General features: G+C 38.1%; 1 protein-coding gene across 1 annotated transcript in view; it reads right to left on the minus strand.

Moving 5' to 3' along the window:
* Positions 1-15,520, minus strand: part of COBLL1 (cordon-bleu WH2 repeat protein like 1) — a 100,728-nt gene that overhangs the window by 3,073 nt on the left and 82,135 nt on the right. Inside the window, exons 13-18 of the mRNA XM_086465959.1 lie at positions 13,411-13,555; positions 12,257-12,328; positions 6,461-6,719; positions 3,841-3,926; positions 849-2,467; positions 53-235 (exon numbers count right to left, since the gene is read on the minus strand). Of these exons, the coding sequence (XP_086322085.1) occupies positions 53-235; positions 849-2,467; positions 3,841-3,926; positions 6,461-6,719; positions 12,257-12,328; positions 13,411-13,555 (2,364 nt within the window). The remainder of the gene's footprint in view (positions 1-52; positions 236-848; positions 2,468-3,840; positions 3,927-6,460; positions 6,720-12,256; positions 12,329-13,410; positions 13,556-15,520) is intronic.

The following is a 15,520-nucleotide window of genomic DNA, read 5'->3' on the forward strand; positions in this document are numbered from 1 at the left end:
TTGAAGGAAGTACCATGAATTCATTGTTATGGATGCAGTGATGAGAACTCACCCTTTTCAATTTGGCAGCAGCTTCTCCAGAGCGGATTGCAGCCAGCAAGCTCTGGTGGATCTGTTCTGGGTCAGAGCGCTGGAACGTCATCGCGGTTTGTCTCTTAGTGACAGGGGCTGGGTGGTCAGGGGAAGCACCTGATTGTGCCTGACTCTTCTGCTCACTATTGACATTGTTGCCTTTCTATAAAGGGAGGAAGCGGGAGGAAAAAAACAAAACAAAAACCTTTAATCTGAATTAGTCATAAATGGAAAACTAAGTCACCTGGCACAAGGTTGCATATCAAACTGCCAGTGTTCTCATGTTTGCTTCATTCAAGATTTCAAAGATCAGCCACATTTCCACTATCGCACATAGTTTCTCCCTCAGATAATTATGCCAGCAAAATTTTATATCCCCATACAAGTGTGTTTTTGGCATGATCACTTAAAGCCAAACTGATCACACGACTCAGAATTAAGTTTAAGAAAACACACAGAATCATAAAGAACAAATCATAAGCACTCTGAGCATGAAAATAGGTATATACAGTATAAATGATTCTATTTAATTTACTGTTCATCAAAGGACAGGATGCTAATTATAGCATCCAACAATGTGAATGAGGTTGTTTTCACTCTAACATTCCCTGTATTCCTCTATTTCATTATGACGCTGTACTACTGCTAGACACCACAAGGTGTTCCCACTGTTGAATACAGTGCTTCCTGATCAGGGAGCAGATCAGAGACCAGCCTCTAGACCAGTTACACTAGATGACAGAGGATCAGCAGTCGATATTAGAGATAAAGTTTACCTTATCCATTAGACTATTTTGTGACCCTCCTGTTGTGGGCTGTAAGGAAGCGTTTTTCACTTGAGGCACAGAAGTAGCTGAGGAGAATTCAACTGCTGAACTGGCAGAGAGGAGTTCAACAGGAAGTTCCTCTCTTGGTGCCTGGCTAGTGACTGTACGTGTCTTATTGAATGACTGTGACCTTTTGACTGCGGATGAGACAGCAAGAGCAAACGGGGATGGTCTCGAACTGGAGTATGGCTTTGGAACAGCAAAAGTTCTTAGAGTTCTTAGGTTCAACGGTGCTGGTGGACAGGAGGGAAAACTTGAAGGTTTATTGCTTTTAACAGGAGAAGTGGAGGATTCAATTTTTTTTCCATCATCAACTTTTTCTTCATCTGCTGGAGGAGAAGAAGTACTTGTTTTATGTAGAGACACAGAAGTTGGATCAGGGGATGAGATTTTTCTTCCTACCTCTGTATTCTTAGCTTCATTTTGAATGGAATTAGGAGCACAAACAGTACTTCTGGCGATTGCAGATGTCACATAATGACTTGAAGCTCTTCGTTGCATCTGCAAATAAAAAGAACTAGGCTTCATTGTAGGACTTAATGCATTTGACTTGTCCTGAGTCTCAGAAGAAGCATTTGCATTATCCAAGCTTAGCATCAGTGGGACACACTGTTTGGAAGACTCTGTTTCCATCCAATTGCTCTCAGCAGTGTTCTCCGCTCCAGACATCACAACACGTTCAGTGTTCACTCCGTGCAGCAGATCATTTGCTGCTGCAGGTTCATTTTGTGAACCAACCTGTAAATGACCCACACTTTTTGGAAGATTAGGAATTTCAGCTCGCACTGTGAATTCTTTGGGGTCTTCATGCTTCAGAGAGTTTTCCGAAGTAGATACCTCTTGATCCTTATGATCTGGTGGAATTTCCAATTCCCAGCTCTTCATTATTTCTAAGGATTTTGGAGGCACTATTTTATAAGTAGTCATTCCAATTTTCGGTATGTAATCCCTTGTAATTTCATTAGCAGGCTTGGGTTTAGGTTTGATGTCCTGTCTATAAACAGGGTGACCTTTTACAGGAGAGCCATCTGGGGTTTTTGCAGTTGTTTCTGGTGAAACAAAGTTACTGCCGTTTATACAAATGTGACTCTGATCTTTTATGGGAGTTACTTTTTCATGGGTAACTTCATGTCTCTCGAGATTTTGTTCTGTTGAAGTATCTTCATCCTCTTGTATTCTGTGCATCACTTGAAGAAGGGGGTTGTTTGTATCTGTGTTGTGTTGAAGGACCAGCCCTCTGAATGTGGATGATTCACAATCCTGAGGAACAACAATTTCTTTCTGTGTAGTCCTTCCCAAATTGCTATCTGATGGACCTGTCTGGATTGCAACATCCTGGGTTTTTACTGTGTCCAAGATGGTCTGATTTGTTTTCTGATCTTGCCTTTCTGGAATCAGCTGAGAATCATTCCTATGACATACAGAGATGTCATTTTTACACGCCTGGCAGTTTGATAGTCTGTCAACTTCAAGCTTGTTATTTTCTCTAAAATCTGCTGTTTTAATTTCAGCTGTCTGAGGTTCTTTCCCTTCTTCTGTTGTTGGAAAGAGTTTTGCATCACTGTGATCTTTAAGTTAAAGAGACATTCCAAGATTAATACAAATGCCAAAAAGATTCAACCTTCCCCCTTACATGACAAAGCCCCACATCCAATGTATCTAACTACAACTGGCTCCTCACTGATATTAAAATTTTCCTTAACACTTACTTTTAAAGGCTATTTAAAGATATACTTATCTTAGAATACTATTATTTGGCAGTATTAGTCACACTCAGGTATTCTTTCTTAATTAACAGGCTACTGGTGCCATGCATCAACTTAATAGAAAAATCTATTCTAGAATCACTTAAAAAGTGCTAATGAATTTCAGTTTATTATATAGGCATCAGTGACTCAAGAGCTCAAGGACTATTCAATATTAAATTAGATGTAATTTTTATTTAGCTCCACGCTTTTGTGGCTTCTGTTCTTTAGGTTCAACATTACAAATGTTATTTGTCAACTACACCTTATGTGTATTTGTACAAGGGAACAACTGGAAAACATACGGACAAAAGCAATTTTCCAACTCTATTTTTCCAGCTGTTTAGCAGGTCTGATAATTCAATTTTCTACCCCCAGACTGAACACGTTCCTTTCCAAAACACGGAAGTATTTAGGTCAAATTGTTTTTAATACAATATTGGGAAAAATTAGGAATAATCATGTGGGGTGGTATTTTGAAAAAAAAAAAAAAAGTCCTCATTTCAAGTATGTTATAAAATGGCAGTTAAAACTTATATCACATATAAACAGGACTTGTGAGTACATTGTTATGATTTGTAAACAGAGGTATGCTGAATATAAAAGACTATGGAAGGCCTAATATATAAATCTGAAAATCAGTGTCACAAAAGGGTAAAATAAATCAGTCACATCACTAAATCCAGAAAAATTTATGATCCATTAGATGCACAAGATGTCATAATTTCTTTTCAAATCAGCATGTCACTTTTTTCTATTTGTGTTTAAAAATATTTGCATTTTCACGCAGAAAACTCATGCTAATTTTGTAAACAAAGAACAACTGATGGCCTCTCCTTCCGCACTGCAATGCGGTGCCCATGTCACACCACGTGGCAGGATAGCCTCTGTGTTCAGCCCTCCCTCTCCTCTGCGCTGCTCCACGCATACTGCCCTACAACAGCGTAACGCACCTTTGACTATTGCTATAATAAAAAAAAAAATTTAAAAAACCCCAAAACCAAAAAAAAAAAAACCAACTCTGGTCAATTCTTGTCACCCCACCTCCAAGAGGATACACCAGAGCTAGAGAAAGTATAAAGAAAATAATCTGATAGCAACTCCAGAGTTAACTGTATTGTCAGTTTTTTCAAAGGAACAGAAAAGTTCTCTTCAACCTTGCTTTGAAGTATTACAAATGAGTGGGAACTACTCACCATTGGTTTTATTTTGATTCAAAATCCTAAGCTTCCCGTCTTTTTCAAATGCAGCTTGCTCACTGCTTATCTCAGTCTGTAGTCCTCTGCAAAGCACAACAGTACATTAAATATGCTGGTATCATTCATTTCAGTAAACACAAGAAATGATGCAAGAGAACTGGCAATATTCTCCAAACACAGATGGACAAAATGGAATCACTCTGCCAAACACTGGAGTACTCAACACAATAGATTATTTTCTTTTTTTTTTAAAACAAGAGGAAACGCTGCTATGATATTTTACCAAAATGACATGCAGCTTCACTCTCTCCTGTATAAGCAGATGGTAAGTTTTCCTTTCTCTTCCTCCTCTCCTTTTGTTCACTCATGCAGTTTGAACAAGCCGCTTTCCAGTAACAAATCGCTTTCACTGAAGCCACAGTGGTTTATCATTCATGTAACAGTGCTCTTAGTGTGAAGTGTTCTGACACCCCCGACATTTAAAATATGTCCTTGATTTTGTCCCCAACACAATGTACAGGAAGCTGCATGAGATGCTGACTGCATATGAACACATGAACTGTGCAGTACAGACTTTTCAAAATAGTAATGAAAAATTTTCTGTCCCTTTCAAGAAATACCTTGAGAACAACAAAGAAACAAACAGGCATCAAACATGTTACTTGCATGCTAAACATTTCTGAAATGCATACAATTTCTGTCTTCAGCTCACAGGGGACGAGAACTGCACAAATGCTGAACAAACCCCTCATCTTTTTTTGGGGAAATATTAAGTCCTTGGCTTAAAAAGGTAAATTAAAAAAGCCAAAAAACTTAAAATTTCTCTTTAAAAAAATTAGTAAAACTTCAAACTCACATCTCTAAGATATTATTTTCTGTAGTTACAAATACTGGCATTATGAAGATTCCAATTCATTTGCCATATCAAATGTATCAGTTGTCAGGAACCAGTGCCTTGAGCAGAAACATCTGCTTTGAATCATTTAAAATGATAAATTCCAAAATATCCATCCATCCTCATGTTGCTGGTACAGTTCAAAATATACTGTAAGTGTCCAATAAACCACTGAACAGGAGCATACGCTCTCAAAATTATTGTTAGAAGAAAGTTAAAGCTCAGTCCTGCTCTCTGTACTCTTGCTTATCTCCATTCCCTTGAACACAGCGGAGGGACTGAACTACAAGTATTCATAACAGATTGAACTGTTGAAAAAAAACCCAAAAGCTGCAGAACACCACAGAGTATCATAGAAATCAGTGGTTTTGACTGGAGTATTACACATATTCCTGGTTTGATTAAAAAGCAATTCTTCAAAATAACTAGATCTGTTATATAAGATCTGAATTATCAAAAGGTTTCCAGAATTATAATATCAGAGAAACTCTAGTCCTCATTCTGAAATCCCTGCGATATTTCAGGAAAGACAGGATTGCCAAACTCTAAAGTTAGAGCGCAGTGCATGCTAGATGATACTCACCAGGTTTATAGGCCACAAAATGCTATTACAAGTTAATGGGGGGGTGTGGGGGTGGAACATCCTCTGCACAATTGACCAAACTGGCTCAGTAACACAGGTCTGATAATTTGCAAGTTCAAGACGACTTAAAAATAACATTTGGTTGATCCTCCTCCTTGTAGATCCCCATAGAGCAGACACAACCTAGCAACTCGCACAATATTTGTCAGGACAGAGCACCAAAGATTTTTGCAAAGCCCCATTTGGCCTTGGACCGACAAAAAGGACCCTTGAAATACAAGTCAAAGCTCTCCATACTGCCTTGAAACTTCTTGGCTACTAGGGCAGTCACACATTTTGGCTTCAGTACAATAATTGAAATAGTTCTTTCAATTTAATTTGGGAACAGTAGCCAGTTTGCCCCAGGGAACAGAGAAATAGTGAATTACATTAACACAATGGGACTTCTCTGGACAATCAACATTTATTTCAAGCAGGCACTAACTCATGTTGGAAACCTGCTGAGTCAGATAGTTTAACAACCATGCTGAAGGGCAAAGGTACAGCATCACCAGAAGTGAAAAAGAGCGGTTAAGAAAACTGAAGTGTTTATTCTTTAAAAAGGCAAAATTAACTTGTTTACTCGAGAGCAGATGGATCAAGACAGGTCAAGACAACTGACTAACATATAAGGAAAATACAAAAGAAAAATTAAAACCAAAACAAATCTGCAAGCAATAGATAACTGTGCCCAGAACAACAGAAATGGCCAATCTACCTGTTCTTCCCCCCATTGTAAGAATGAATTTGTAAATTTTCAATTAACTAGTCCATCCGATTTTTTTTGCAGCACACTGCTCTAGTAAACATGCTGTGTATTTTAGAGCCAGGTTCAGCTTTTCTGAGGTCCAGCTGGAGTAGTCAGAAAAGGGAGGATCAAACACAACCAGCCCACAGAACACTACTTTGTCATTTTTGTTGAAAAGCTTCATGAATTACAGTGCACAGAAGAGTGCTACAATGAAAGCTAAGCACATTAAGCTTATTCCTCTCTCACAATTCTCTATTCTGTGCTCCACAATGAAACAGCACTCTATGTTTTATTTGCCTCCCCCATCATCCTCTGCAATGCTCCTTTCTTTGTCACAAAACGTACTTACTTGCCATCTGTGCTCATATTTTCTTGTTTTTCTTTCTTGAAGCTTTGTGAGTTGTCTACAGAAATACTGCCAGGAACTGGAGCTGATGAAGCAGGATCATTTTTTTCAGTTTCCAGTGGCACCTCAGCAGAGCTGAAGGCTGCAGTAACCACTCCTGTCCCAAGAGAGGTATTTGTACTTTCACTGTCCTCTCTCAGTTGGACACTCATTTCTTCCCTTTCATCAATTTCTTCCAGGTCGTATTCTGAGCTCCTTACACCTACACCCGCACAAAACCAAAACAAAACCAAATCAAAAAAACCCCGAAACAACCCAGAGCTCTCAATGCAGGGAGTAGATGCAAAGGGACTGGTGAAGTCAGCCTAAGTAGTTTGAAGAAGGAAAACAGACTTCTTTTCGTAATTCAGGTCAAAAAAAAAAAAAAAAAAAGACTAATTCAGTTTTAACTTCACAGTATTTTCTGGTTCTTTCCAATTCTCTCTTTTTACACATAAGAATATGCTCATCACCATGCTACTGCCCGTCTGTTTCTGCATCTGTAACTACTGTATAACATTTTCCTTGTTTAACCCAAGTACCAGATTAGGATAGATCAAAATATATTTAACAATATCATAATCCCAGATTTCATGGAGGCAGACAATTTATTTCACACAGACTTCTTAATACTTCCACTAGCTCTCCAAGGAGGTTTAAAATACATGGTTCCTTTATATCAGAGTAGGTATGTTAGAGAACTAAAGAGCAAACAAAATCTCATTTTTGCCCCTGCTTTTAACAATTTTAATCACATTATCAAAAATTTCCCATAATTATCCTATGTGTATCAAAACATAGTTAGAAGTGTCTTGTACATTCCCTGTATTACACTAGAAATGCACAAAAATAAAGTACATAGAAAAGTCTTAATCTGTAAAAGTAATGAAGTTTTCAGCTACAGCATAGTTAAACTCAAAGGTTTAGTTACTGGATTAGGACACACAGTCAGTGCACCTGATGTTAAACTAATAAATCCACTTATTTTGATTTCCAGAGGGATTAACCATCTCTAGCTTTATTTCCCTGCCAGCAATCTTCCTACAACAAGATGATTCACGTTTTTCAAATATTAGTGAGTAGACCATACAATTAACCTCTTGGCTTTGCAACTTGATTCTGTTAACGCAAAGACGACAGTAATTCCCTCTATATAGTGCAATATGGTGCCACGGAAGGCTACTGGCAACAACTGAGCCATACAAGCAGTGCACTCTCCTGACCCGACCACGGTGTTCCTGTCAGCTTTGCATGCACCAGTACCTGTTAGGTACAGCCCCTGCATTTGGGCAATTAGGTTTCAGACTTTTCTAAGTTGTATCAGTAGATTGCCAAGTGTAAACCAAGACTAACAACGAAAACAAAATACTGGCCTAAAGCAAGCAATACTGGAATGTAGCAGATACCAGAGTACGAAAAATCTTAGACTGAGTTTTTGTCCAGACTGGTATCCTTCAATGCTTCCAGTACTTCTAGAGAAGTACAGTTACAGAAACATAATAGCGAACTGCATATATTGGAGAAAGTCTCAGTATGGAACAGAAACTCTGATTTTTCCAATAGGCTCATTAGTTAAGAGTTCAATAATACTGAAGTTACTCACTCACAGTTACAAAGCAACTACAAAAGCCAAACATTTTACTATTTAATTCTAGCTTTTTGTATTGCATTCTTGTAATAATGCTTTGTAGTTTCACATTAAGCAATGTGATCAACATGTGTCATAGGGCTGAGTGCAGAGGTGACTTTGATCCCCAGGGAAAGAGGGACAAGACTGCAAAGCGGTGTAGGTGAGCTCCTTCCATGTGATTTAAGCACAGGTACATACAAATATGCCATGCTGGTATTAAAGGGACTTCTTAAGAATTTACTCTCAGTAAGGGCCTTCTCTTCCTTCCCCTCACCTCCACCAAACCCTTTCATCTTCATCTACAGAAAAGTCATGACAGCAGCCTCATACTTTGGGAGGTGATTTTAGTGATAGCAGTATGATTTTATGTGTGCTAAGAGATACATATACGTCACCGGGCAGAAACAAAGCATAACAGAACATAGGCAAACATCAAACCTACTGAGACTATTCCAAAGCCCATAACCAGCTCTCAAGAACATTTTCTCCTTCACCAATGAGAACTATTATGCCAGGGGCCTGAGCCACTACCAGCCACAGGAACAAAGACCAAGACCTTAAGTCTAAATACTCTGTGGAAGCCAAATTACAGAACAAAGCCCAGCCAGGGCTCCTGACAAGACAAATGGAAGCATTCTAGAGTTGCTGTGGCTTTGTGCCCAGGCACTGCTGTCATCTTTGTTGCTTTTCCTCTGGAGAGAAGTATAACAAAGGCTGAGTTGTACCTATACTGATGGGAAGGAAACTTAGCTTGGGTTGGTAGGAGACATTCCTGCTACATGAAAGTCTGTCCTTTGCTGTGCTAGGAACACTTCCAAGCTTTGGAGTGGACTAACCTGACCTACAAATGTACAATACCAAACAAAAACAACCCTCATGCTTTTTCCAAAGTGCTCTACTTCATTTGTCAGCATTATATCAGCCTTGCTTGGAGTTAATTTCAAGTAGTCGTTTTTCATCTTTTACTGGATCTCATTCCAGACCTGGGCAACTACTGCTGCAGCAGAATAAAGTCTGAATGCATTCGATACATAAACAACATTTAACAGCCATCCTTCTTACACTGCCTACCTACATCGTGCAGTTAACTCCTCAGAGGAACAGTTCGGATTTTATGACTTTTTTCCAAACTTTAGAGTTTTCATATGCAACCTATCGCTGGGAAGTACTTCTGGCAATACTGGCTACATACTGTTGCCTCATTGCTTATATACTCTGTATGTAAGTCCACACATAATATAAATTGCATTTTTGCCTGTGTATAATCTATTCTCTATGAACATTTGTCATTGAGTTTTAATTAGCCCTAAAAGAACATTGTTAAATCCTACAGGATGACATTGTGAAGACACACCTGGTAAGATGACTGACATACCAACTGCGAGTCTCCTTTGAGTCAGCAAGAATACTCTTTGCACAACGCAGAACGGGCCAACACCACTCTGTGAGCCGTTATGCTTGTAAGCACCAAAGCTGGAAAGCCCGACTCTACCATGCAAATCTGCCAGTGGTTTTGCTCTTGACTATAGTCCTTAACAAGGTTCTTAAGAGGTACTATAACCAAGATTATATCAAGGGATTTCTTTGATGGGAAATCATTTAAAAATCTGTAATTTTAATTTATTTTTTTTTTAAACACCATTTCATCCTCTTCCCTAGAAAAAAAGACTAAGCATTAATTAAACTTTGGGAAAGGGAACAAAAATCATAATTGAGAAAAAAAAATGTTTATAATCCCAAATGTTCAAATTCATTCTCTGTCAGTGTTTATTCTAGTAGATGTATGCCTTCAAACTACTTTTGTCAAGGTACAGGCTGTTTTCACACCATGGGAAAACTGTCATTTCACAATAGAAATGTTGCCTATTCCAAATAATACAGCATAGTTCCACTTAAGGTATATGTGTCTATTAGCTATACACTACTTAGACACCAAATGGAACATTTGTAATGGTTCATTCTAGGGCAGAAGGAAACACTATATTTGCAGCTTAACTTTTTTGCTTACTCCCTAAAGTAGCAATGCATAACAGAACTGCTTTGGGAATGCCAGTCACAATGCTTCCAGAAGCCTGACAATCAAAGCAGTATTAATCCAAATCGAAGGAACTACCAAGTTTATGTAAAGTCAAAATTATGTTCGACTTAACAACTAAGGAGATATTGAACTATTTTATCCATTTAAAACAATACCCTAATGTGCATAATTTTCAGACCAGGAATAGGACAAGTGTACTGCAACTGATTTTGCTGCAGGTGAATACTGGTTCTCACAACATGATGGGCTTTGCTAAAAGGACTCTTTATATGTAGACCTCAGGACAGTTTCAGAGATGCCACCAGAGAGCAGCAGTATCCCATAAGAAAAAAAAAAAAGGCAACGAAGCTGTGCTATATGACTTGTCTCTACAGTTCAAAAGAACTGCATTGCATTAAGTCTTCAGCAAAGGACACTGCATGAAGAAATCAGCAGCAGAACTAGGGAATGAATGCTGTCACTAACTGCAGAGGTACACCCCAGGGCTCAACACAGACTGTTCCAAGCCCAGTGAAGATGATTATATTTTTATATTTCTTTACATTACAGCTTAAATTAAAATATTTAATTACAATGCCTCAAGCAGAGGTTCCTAAATCTATGAAAAAGCAAACAAACCATTTCTATGAAGTTCAGGGCTTTTTATCTATGCAGCACTTGGACATTACAGTGATGGGAAATGCAGAAATTCTAGCATGGATCTATAGTCTTAAGACAGAATCAAGACCAAGAAAACCAAAAAACTTAATTTTAAATCACAGTATAACAACATTGCTCATCATCTTAGACTCATCACATGTAGATAAACGCAGTTTTCAACACAGAAAATTAATTACTAATAAACATCATTAACAGCCACTCACTTAGAAGTAACTACCCTCCTTCTGCTACAACAACTAGGAAAAGGAAAGGTTCCAGCTTCATTACATCCTCAACCTCAAACCGCACGGCATGGGTTCCTACTTCCCATTTATTAAGTTAATGTATTATTTCTATTAACGGTCTTTTCTGACAATTTGCATAAATTGCCCTAAACACAAACCAAGCCCAAATTTACTGATTACTGACCTTTTTTTTTTCCCGCCCATTGCCACAGACCTAAGATGGCAGGTGACTTTTTCAACTCTTCTTGTGGTACACTCCAACTAATTTAATTGGTATCCCAAATAAAATGGGATGGAAAAATGGAAAACAGCTGGAAAACTACCCAAGAGTTCCTACCAACTAGCACAGAAACTGAGCGTTTAGCCTCATATAATGCCAGTGGCACTTCACACGCTTCGAGTTTATAGATTTCATTCTTAGTGAAATACATTCAAGAGTGATTTTTTTCCAGACTGCACTGGCACTGATTATTCTAAAAGCTTTTACAAATTTTAGAAGACTCCTAACTGCCGTATCTTATATTTGAACCCTACAGTGTGATGCTTACCAACGACAGTACTTAACAGTATGAACTGCATAAATTAAAAAAGTATTACATTCAGCAGCTGAAGAATTGTATTTTTAAACAGCTGTAATTTTATATATCACACTTTCTCCACAGCACCCAACAAATGATTTAATGTATAAACAACTATTTATGCATACAGTTTATATTTGCAACTTATGTTTTCAAGGGCTGTTCAGATGCAAACCAAAAGGCAGGCACAGATTTCCTCCTACCCCTAGGTTACGCAGGTCAAGGGCAGCACAAGGCAGGGTTCTGAAAACAAGACTGGGCTTTAGCTTTTGAAAGACTTCTTAGGAGGCATACAAGAAAAAAAAAAAAAGAAAAAAAAAATCACAGAAGTTCTGTCTTGTTCTTGTCTACAACTTGCAGGGGAGGAGGAGAAACAGGGATAAAGTTTAGTTTATTAAATGTAAAGCACAGAGACCAATACAAAATACATCGTATGTGTTTTGATAGACAGTAAAGGTAAAATATCTTTATTTTAGAAAGCCGTATTTGTACTTCAAAAGAAAAGTTAATTGACCTGAAGTGTTAAAATTAGTTCTACACTTATGACACATCCATAGTAATTTCTTACTATGAATTATCATAGCTTGCTATGAAGTAGATTTTATCAATGCATTTAGAAAAAGAACCAACCTGTTTCAGGCTGCATTTCAGCGGTGGCTCGCTCCTCCACTTTAGTAGGGGCTGATTCTGTCGACTCTGCTACTGCAAAAGGTCAAGTAACAAGGTTTTTTATTTTTTATTGCCTCTCAATTTCTGCACCGACAAAAGTTCTAGATAAAATGTTAAATTGTGATTTTACAGACTGGCGAGTTCAAGAAATGTACCTTCTGTTAAGCAACTGGTGTTCATTGTCACATTTCCCAGATATTTTAATCTCAACTCTTAGTTGGTATTTTTGAACCAGAGAATTGAATGTTTGATCAAACAGGAGAATTACAAAAGAACAATACAAAACTTACTCTAAAATTCTCCTTCTCGGTCCATTTCCTATTAAATCCTCTCTGATCCCAAGAAGCTAATCTTTTCTCCCCACCCCAAGCTGTCCATCTGATTAACACAAACACAACTACTATAGTTAACCCAATTAAATTTAATTTGGTATTTTCTGCCTTTTTTCTGAACTGTGTGCCCTAAAACCTGCCTACTTTCTTACACTTGTGGGAAAATAATGGAAGACTGGCAAGGACGGTTGTAAACACACTCAAGTGACTTGCAGCCGGGGTGTGGAAAAACCCATACATCATACTAATCGTTGCTTAATCTTGTGTGTTTGACAAGTAGAACATCTGTGTTTAGATAACATAAGCCTGTGATAGACTTCAAGGCACGCAATCGAATATGCTTAAGATTCCTGCCCTGCTGTGGGAAAAAATCAAAGCACAGTGGTAAACTACGCCTGCATGAATCCCCGATACAGAGGCGAAAGCAGCAGGTTCGGTGATCCTCTCGCGTGGACTGAGCTCCGCAGTGCCTGTGTCCTCGCTTGTGTGCCTCTGCCTCGGTGCCGCTTCAAGGATCCCCTGGTTGGCGAGGTAACGAAAATAAATTTACTCTTTGCATTTCATCTGTGGTTTTGTGGTTGGTCCTGCACCCTGCCTGTGCGGGCTCACACACACCACATGAGCCAATCTCATAAAGCAGCGTTACCGCTCCTTACAATCTGAAGATGTTTGACACTCATGTTTCTACTGAAGTTCTTATCTCATAAGGCGGTATTTCTTTAACGTTTAGCCAAATTGCCATACTTTGTCTTGCCTCCCACTCAAACAGCATAAAAGGATTACCGGTCTCATTACTCCTTTCACTTTGATCTTCTGGTGCTCTAGAGGGTGGTGAGGGTGCTTTGCGCTTCATCCTCCGTAGAGAGGAGTTCACGGAAGCAGTGTCACTGAGCGGCAGAGAACCTTTCCGTACAAATCCCAGAGGGGCCTAAGAAGGGAGACAGGGGAGGAAGAAGATTATTAGCAAAGAAAAACAGCAAAATAGCTCTAGTAATTATTCTCCAAAAGTATTTATAATATACATTTGGGAAAGAGAGAATATACACCTATTACCAAATGTATTCTGTTTCTCATCTTAATTCCTCCAAGATTTTTCTAGAGTAATTGAATATATTCACAGAGGTGCAAGAAACAGCAGTAAAAGAAAATAAGTTATTACATATACTATAAAAGAGAATTTGAATTCTTTTATGCCCAAAGGATAGCTTCTACAAAGCCCAAATAAATTCTTTTCTAAAAGTAGCTAAAAATCATTGTGGAAAGAAGCTTCAACTACATCCCACTGAAATGACATGACACAATGTTTCCTTCTCCATTCCTTCAACAGCAGTCCTAACTGGGCTATACACATAATTATTAGGATTATTTTTTTCCCTACTTGAAATACTTGAACTTTTATAGAAATTTTTTGAATGCCAGCTTTCAAAACTTATCTTGGAAAGTACCACTGTGTTATAATTGCCATTACACATCACTAGGTATTACGTCCTTATTATTGCAGCAAAAAAAATATTTTTTTTCCTTAATTCACAAATAATCAAAACCATTTAAAAAATGGACAAAGGCTACTTGCTGAAGACTTCATAGTTCTATGATACAGCAGTTCAATTGCATTTTAAATTGTTTTAAAAATACATTCTGTGTCTCAAAAAGACAGTGGTTGTAAATTTTGCCTGCCTTCTTAACTGCAGTTTGCCTTCTGCTAAAGAAACTTTGTATTTCCACATCTATTAGAATGATAGCATTCAGGATCCCAGCAATAAAGGATTGTATTTTGGCACTAGACACAGCTGCCTATTTCTGTAGTAATTCTGATCCCTATCATTTGTCTACTCGACAGTATAATAAAATCCAGCAGTGACATTCATTTCTGGCTAGAAGGATCGACACAGCAACTGGATGTGAGGTCATCTTCAGAGAACTTCTCTGTGCTTCAATTAACCAGCCCATATCGAGGACCAGAGATAGCATAAATACACCTGAAAATTTGTTTCACTGACAATCCTTTCAAAAACATCACTGACAACAGAATTGTCGACTGTGTCAATATCCATGGAATAAGATGCTTATCATTTAGAAAGCTACCACTGAACAAATACACATTCTACAGTAAGGGAAATATTAAAGACCAAAAGCTGAAGTATTTGGTTGTACACAATCAAAACTATAAAGAAAATTATTCACAAGAGAAAAGATACTAGCACAAGACATCTGTGAAACAGTGTTTGGCAGCTCCTGTTAGATCTCAATAGAATACCAGAATGAATGAGCTGCGATAGTGATAAAAACACCCTCTGAGCTACCCTGGGCATACTCAGTCATTTGTTTCGTCCCACCTCGATGTCAGGTATGACAGATCCCTTAGGCACTTTACTGCACTGTAAGGAGCCACATCGTCCAAAGTGTTCACACAATTCTTCTACCCATCACTCTAATGCCAAAGCAAGCAACTCAAAGCTTTTGCAGCAAAGCAGGACTCAGGGCTTTAAGGAGAAAAAAAACGAAGCACAAGTTGAAATGTTGTTTTAAGAACAGCAGAGGGTATGCACATAGCACTCCACTCCTAATTAAAAATACTTGTATGCTTGAACAGTTCTTAAACAAGTCAGTTTCTAGATTAAAACCTCACACAACAAAAATCACTTTACGCTTTTATGATTTCTTATTCACGGATCCCAAACAGTTAAAAAAAATAGTATTCAGCATCTGAATTTATGTAGATGAAGATGTCAAACATAGTATTATTCGCTCAAATTAGTTTTTTTTTTTTACTGTTAAATCATTTTTCTCCCTGCTGTTGGGAAGCTCTATTTTTCTCCTCTTTGGTAGCTGCTTCTCCAGGCTGCAGCCCCTCTGTTCTGCACAAAGACACTGCTTCTCTGTTCAAAGGTCT

This window comes from Leptosomus discolor, chromosome 5, assembly GCF_034619465.1.
Source record: "Leptosomus discolor isolate bLepDis1 chromosome 5, bLepDis1.hap2, whole genome shotgun sequence".
In the NCBI taxonomy this organism is placed as follows: domain Eukaryota; kingdom Metazoa; phylum Chordata; class Aves; order Leptosomiformes; family Leptosomidae; genus Leptosomus; species Leptosomus discolor.